General features: G+C 28.3%; 1 protein-coding gene across 1 annotated transcript; it reads left to right on the top strand.

Moving 5' to 3' along the window:
* Positions 1–3052: 3052 nt before the first annotated feature.
* LOC140871743 (protein neprosin-like) lies at positions 3053–7144 on the top strand. The gene is made up of 7 exons (XM_073274423.1): positions 3053–3564; positions 3660–3746; positions 3851–4066; positions 4824–4988; positions 5371–5424; positions 5546–5692; positions 6572–7144. The coding sequence occupies exons 1-7, from the start codon at positions 3226–3228 to the stop codon at positions 6947–6949; spliced, it is 1386 nt and encodes a 461-aa protein (XP_073130524.1). The 5' UTR covers positions 3053–3225; the 3' UTR covers positions 6950–7144.
* The last annotated feature ends 454 nt before the right edge of the window (positions 7145–7598 follow it).

Genomic DNA, 7598 nt, shown 5'->3' with positions numbered 1-7598 from the left:
TAAAAGTTTAGTGGTATTCAAGATGACTTTTAAAAAGTCACGTGATATTCAAACTTGAATTTTAAAAACTCTATAAAAGTCTAGAGGTATTCAAAATGTCAATAGACTTTTAAAGACTTCATGAAATTCTATTAAGTACAATAATTAAAATCTAAAGTACAACAATAAAAAGTCAGTAATTATCTTTAGTTCAACCTAAAGATTTGGATTGACATTTTCAAACTCAGAAACTTTTTTTCATTTCTACAAAATATTCTATATATAATACTAGTCTCATACATACTTACTATATTATAAATAATATATATATATACAGTTTCAATATATATATATATATATATATAAACATATTTTTAAATTTCTAAAATAAAATAAATTTTTTTATTATTCATAATTTTCGAATTTAAATTATAAAACCTCACGAGATTTAAAATCATATTTATTAAAAATTTAAATAAATATTATAATACTCGACAAAAAATTATAAGATTTTATTGATCAACAATAATTATTTTTTTATGATCAATTCATTATTTATTATATAAAATTTGATGTTTTAAATATTTTCTATAATTTTTTTAAATCTGTAGCTTAATTTTTATTATAACTCAAAATTTTTCATAGTGATCTTATTCACTTTAATATATATATATATATATATATATATACATATATTTATAATAATAATATGTATATTATTGATATATATTGACTTGATATATTAACGTATTTTTTAAAATTTATTAACAGTGTATATAATAGATATTATATAAATACGAATACTATATAAAATTAAATATATTTAAATTTTATAGAGTTATATTTATTTTTTAATTATAATAAATTTAATACTACTTATCGATTTTTGTAAACCAAATTGATAAGTAAAAATTATTTATATTGATAGATAAAAATATTTTAAATAAATATAATTATTTTAAAGAAATATAAATAAAATTTATTGACACTCGATTAATAATTCTGAAAAATAAATAAAAATCATGTATTACAAAATATTCTAGAAAAATTTATAAATATATGTCAATAAAAATCAATAAAAACAAATTTACAAGATTCTGTAACAATCTTTAAAAGTCTGTAAGATTCTATAAAATTCTATAGAAATCCATCAACTTTACAAAAGTATGTGGTTTTAAAAAAATTTAATAAATCTCTGCAACGAATACACCCCTCAAAATTTGATAATATAAAAGATAAAAAACATAAGAAGACAAATATACATTACTAATATTGCATCTTTCCGTATAATTTATATATCTTAATAAAAATATTGCAGTTTTTCATATAATTTATGTATCTTGACAATAAAATGATGATATTTTTGTTAATATATATATATAATGATAAATAACTTATTTGGACAAAAGATGGTCGTGGTGCTCGGTAGCAACTCAAATAATGAGACATTATTTAGGAGGGCACGCATTTAGCCTAAATGACCAGTGTGCGCATGCTATTGCTAGCATCCACGATTATATACAAAACATAAAAAGAAGGTTTTTTTGTCTTCGCAAAGAAATTGAGACCTTAAAAACGATCAATAAAATCTTATTTACTTTATGCTTTGCTAACTAATTATTATTACAATCAACTAATTCTTTTCCTTTCTATAAGAAATGTCTTGCTCATAAAATGCGCCCCCTTTGACGTAAGGTTACATTTTAATTTTCTTGAGAACTAAGAAAATGGACAAAAAGGAAAAGCAAATTACTCAATGAAATATGGTCCAATATTGTCTTTAATTTAATTTTGTATTTGGGGATTAAATCTGAAATTAATTTGAGGTACAATAATTATACTTTAGTAAAATCATGGGTGTGAATATGGGTAGCTGACATAAAGAACATCTAGGGAAAGGGAAAAGAGAACCACCCAAAGCGAGAAACTTTGGAATAGTACCAGAATCAACTTAATTCCCTTTGTGTCTTCAAACCCCCAAAGTAAAGAATAACATAAATTTAATATTATATATAATATAATTTTTTTTTCCAAAAAACAATATAAAAAATTTCTCACCAGAGAAGTTAAAAAAGTTTCAGTCTTTGTGTTGGAGACTGGGAACACAATATCCCCCATTCCCACTTCAAATTTCCCATAGTTTTTTTTATTAAATAAAGAGAAATAAAAAGACACATGAAGAAATTAAAATGAAAATATTACGACTGTTGGAATATATATTTGAACATATTGTTTATATCTTTTGTATATATTGTGTATATGTTTCTTTTTTATCTTTAATTCTTTAGGTTATATACAACTATGACATGCACCATTATTTAAGTAATATATAAAAATATTCTTTGAATATATTGTTAATATCTTTTGTATATCTTGTGTATCTGTTTTCTTTTTATTTTTAATCTTTTAGGTTGTATATAACTATGACCTGTATCATTATTTCAGCAATATATAAAAATAATCTTTGAATATATTGTGCATATCTTTTGTATATCTTGTATATCTGTTTCCTTTTTATCTTAAATTATTTAGGTTGCATATAACTATAAATTATATCATTATTTCAGTAATACATGATATCAGAGAGATTAGAGAATATATTTTACATTATTTATTTCTATTTTATGGTATCAGAGAAAATATATTTTCATATATTGCTGAAATAATTATATAAGTTATAGTTATTTACAACCTAAATGATTAAAGATAAAAAAGGAAACAGATACACAATATATACAATATATTAAAAGATATATTCCAACAATTACAATATGAGGTTTCAAAAAAAAAAAATACAATATGGAATTAATTGGGGTGTAGCTTTGGAAAATGGACGAAATTATTAAGCATACAAAAAACTTGGATAGAAAGAGATTGATACCTTAAAGGAAAGAATTGATCGAATTTTTTTTTATTTTATATTTATGGAAAAACAATTTATTTAAAAAAAATATCGATTGTGCTCTCTATGTACCATGCTTGACTTGACCACTGATCTTGATCTAGCCTCATCCTTATTTATACCCCTCCCCCCACATGGACAGAATTCTAAAAATTCTCACACACACAAACACATACAATTTCTCTCTTTATTATTTTTATATATTTATACTTAGTCGTACATTGTGAAGAATATTAAACAAGATCATCGAAGCGTGGGGAGTGGTAAAATAATAGAAGGGATTCAATTTACATTTTTGTTTTTTTAAAGCTCCGAAGCTTTGGAAATGGCGAGTGAGCTGTGACATGTTACTTGCCGCAATTCGAGGTGTGGAATTTGGAAAATCCATGGAGATGGTTTGCTGTTCGGATCACAGAAGAAGACAACATCAATGTACTCGAATACAGACACTTGTGTTCCCAGAAAAAAGATACAAAAATCCCACAAATATGGCGTTTAGTTGCTGCAAGATCTCCCCAATCATTTCATTCTTCGTTGTTTTCTTGTTGTTTGTTTCCTCTGTTCAATCCGGTCAATTTAATGAGACGGAGCTGAGTTTTCGACCCGACAAGGAGGCGAAGAAGTTGAAGTTCATCAGAGCCCATTTGGCGAAGATCAATAAGCCTTCTGTCAAGACAATTCAGGCACTTTTTTTCTTAAATTTGATTCATTTTCTTTTCTTTAATTTCTTTTTGAAATCCAAGAATTTGACGTACTTCCCCTGTTTTCAACTCTTCAGAGTCCTGATGGAGACATCATAGATTGTGTGTTAGCAGACAAGCAACCAGCTTTTGATCATCCAGAATTAAAAGGCCAAAAACCATTGGTACAAAAAAAAAAAATCAAATCAAATCAAAATCATTCAATTCGAATATCAAGAAAACAGAGTTTGCATTATTGTTTAATTTTTTTTAAAAAAAAAATTTGTAGGATCCACCAGAGAGGCCGCAAGGGTACGCCACCACGACGGGAATCTTTGAAGAGAACTTCCAAACTTGGAGCAGTTTCGATGAGTTTTGCCCCGAAGGCACGATTCCGATTCGAAGAACGACGGAACAAGACGTTTTACGGGCCAGCTCGATTAGGAGATTCGGAACAAAAATTCGAAAACCGATTAGAAGGGATTCTTCCAGCGGGGGACATGAGGTATATATACTTAGGACTTCTAACTATTACCGCAAATTCATAATTTAGCTAGCTATTTTTTTTGAATGAACATAGATTATCATCTTCTTCAATTAATATTTATTTCTTATAAATGTTGAAACTCAAAATTTTAGGAGCTAAAACTTCAACATTCTTCTGAATTGACAGATGATATCTTCCGTTGATGATTTTTACGGTGGATGTACTTTTTTGAAATACTATTTTGAATTTAAATAAAAATATAAATACGTTCTACCTCGTTTAACGTGGCAAAGAACTTAGTTCGTACGTAAACTAGAAAGGAAGAAATGTAAATTTTTTTTTTAATTTTCATTTTTGAAACTTTAATTCCGAGGTTAAATTCAGCTGTGCACGTATTAATTAATAATAAAATCGGTTGTAGCTTATTAACTTTAGTAGTCAATATTCAACATCAATTTAGCCCCCCTTTTTTAGTTAGTGTTCTGTAATATATTTCTGAAATGGCTTTTATGTATTTAAAATTAGCCGAGAAATAATAGATTTTTTTTGGAAAAACAATGATAAAAAACTGAACCCACGTCATTTTCACTTTCATTCTCCTTTAGAATTAAGAAGATTTATTATTCTTGGTCAACCAATTTCACGGCAGACTTTATTTTATATTTATTTAATTTTTTTTTGGTTGAGATTTTCATGATTCTTTACCATGTGCTAGCTAGAGTTGAATTGAATTAATTTAAAATAAAATATATAACGTAAAAATTAACAATCGCAGCATGCGGTCGGGTACGTGACTGGTGATTCTTACTATGGAGCCAAAGCAAGTTTAAATGTGTGGGCGCCACGAGTTGTCAATCAATACGAATTCAGCCTCTCCCAAATTTGGGTCATCTCAGGTTCATTTGGCGATGATCTTAATACCATCGAAGCTGGTTGGCAAGTACGTTATTACAATTTTGTTTATTTATGTTGTCAAATTTTAATTCATTATTTTATTCGATTTTTTGACACATACATCCATATAATCAATAATTCTTGGACTAGCCTGTCACACAGGGTTTTTCCAGTGTGGTTTATCTGACTAGCGCTAGTTTGCAAGCTAGCGCATTTAAGGATAGCGGTTGCGGGTTTCCACGTCAAAAAAATAAAAAAAAAATTAATGTTACTATTTAGAACACGGCTATTTATTGTAGACATAATACTGCTCCAAAATAATGGAAAAAAATAATTCTCTTCGACCTTAATAAAAACAGCTATTATATATTTCAACCACCATAAGTTGTATGCAATGGATTTGCTGATTTTTGTTCAATTTCCAACAGGTAAGTCCAGAGCTGTATGGGGACAATTATCCCAGGTTCTTCACCTACTGGACTGTAAGTTTCATTGATTAATTCTTATATTTAAAATAATATGGTCAAATATAAAATTATTTGTCATTTAATTATGCATGCATAATGTTAATTAATTATAAATTATGCTAATGAAATGATGCAGAACGATGCATATCAAGCCACGGGGTGTTACAATCTGCTATGCTCCGGTTTTGTTCAGACCAGCAGCAGAATAGCAATTGGCGCAGCCATTTCCCCCATCTCTTCTTACAATGCTGGCCAATTTGACATTAGCTTGTTAGTGTGGAAGGTAATTAATATTATTTAATATTTCTATAAATAAATTCATGTGCTATATAATATATAATTGTGATAAGTTGTCCTTAATTTTTTAAATAAATTATTTTAAAATAAAGTCAATTTGTATAGTAACATGATAGTTTCATGTGAAAGGGTACTACAATGATTGGACATCCTAACTAAGGTGTAGAATCTTCAATTTTTTTTTGTTATGTCAAACCCATTAATTTAGTCATAGAAATTTTTGTTAATATGAATTATTGTTTACTTAAAGTAAACTTATAATCAAATTTCTTGAGTATCCTAATTATTGTGCATTTAATTTTTTTTAACCCATTAATTTAGTCATAGCAATTTTTGTTAATATGAATTATTGTTTACTTAAAGTAAACTTATAATCAAATTTCTTGAGTATCCTAATTATTGTGCATTTAATTTTTTTTTTTAAAAAAAATTGGATATATTTGTTGTTATTTCTTGGGTTGGGTTTGGTGGGTGGAGAGGAAAAGGGGGGGGGAGAGTGGAGGTTAACTTTCATAATGAGTGTTTAATTTCCAAGATACGCATGTTGTAAGAAGACACACAATACAAGAATACAAGATTGTATTCACTCGATGGACACAATTATTTTGCTTGTGCCTTTTGTGCTTTATAAGATTCTCCCCTATTCTTCTTTTTTCACCCAAAGATCTTACTCGTAGATCTTTTAAGTTTTACCCTTTTGTTGGACTTCATACTTTGCTTCATTTTAAAGATCTTTAGAATCATTTTTCATTTATATTTTATGTGTAACTATTTATAATATTATCTTCGATGCACTTGAAATGTGAATTTTATATTGATATTAATGAATAATGTTCTTGCAATATGTTGGCATGTCAATTTGTAGGATCCAAAGCATGGGAATTGGTGGCTAGAGTTTGGCAATGGGATTTTGGTGGGTTATTGGCCATCTTTTTTATTCACACATCTTAGGGATCATGCAAGCATGGTCCAATTTGGGGGTGAAGTTGTTAACAGTCGGGTCTCGGGTCAGCACACGTTGACCCAAATGGGAAGCGGGCATTTCGCGGGAGAAGGGTTCGCGAAAGCATCCTATTTTCGAAATCTACAAGTTGTAGATTGGGATAATAGCTTGATTCCTTTGTCGAATCTTCGGGTTTTGGCGGACCACCCGAATTGCTATGATATACGAGGGGGAATCAATCGAGTTTGGGGAAATTATTTTTATTATGGAGGTCCGGGGAAAAATTCAAGATGCCCTTGAAAAAAGAACAACATTATATTTATATTTTTTACTTCTCTTTATTTTTATACTTTTTGGGTGAATTCAGCGTGGCTTATTCTTTCTAGTTTTGTTTTTGATCTAACAAGGGATCCATTAGTTATACCACCTCAGAAGCATTGTATATTGGTGAATGGAAATAGTGAATACACTTTTTGTTGAGTTTAAATTTATTTATTGCCTTCTCTTATAAAATATGTGTGTATTTTTTCCGTTGTTTTGAGGCCAAGAACTCTTGGGTTTTGGGTCTCGTTCTTGCCACTAGATCAACTATGGAAGTAACATGATTAAATAAATAAATGGTATTGATCATGTAAATTTATTATTACCATTAATATTGTTGACTTTAATTTATTTGGATGTCGGAAGTTGTATTGAAATGTTTTGATGGAGGCTAGTATCCGTATTCTTCAATCTTTTTAATGAATCCACCCACCTTCACTAATGTTGACAGATAATCTTGAAAGATATGCCATGCTCACATATTGGCTGTCATTTCATTTCACATTTATAAATATCTTCCTATTTGTGCATTGACGATCCAATCAAACTTAAAAACTTTAGATCCTACATTCTCCTATATTTTGTAACATCGACGAATAAACTTATAATTTATCTCGAGCGGATGATT

Source organism: Henckelia pumila, unplaced genomic scaffold (assembly GCF_033568475.1).
Source record: "Henckelia pumila isolate YLH828 unplaced genomic scaffold, ASM3356847v2 CTG_461:::fragment_3, whole genome shotgun sequence".
NCBI lineage: Eukaryota > Viridiplantae > Streptophyta > Magnoliopsida > Lamiales > Gesneriaceae > Henckelia > Henckelia pumila.
Note: the sequence above shows the minus strand (reverse complement) of the source record. Positions and strands in the feature narration are given on the sequence as shown.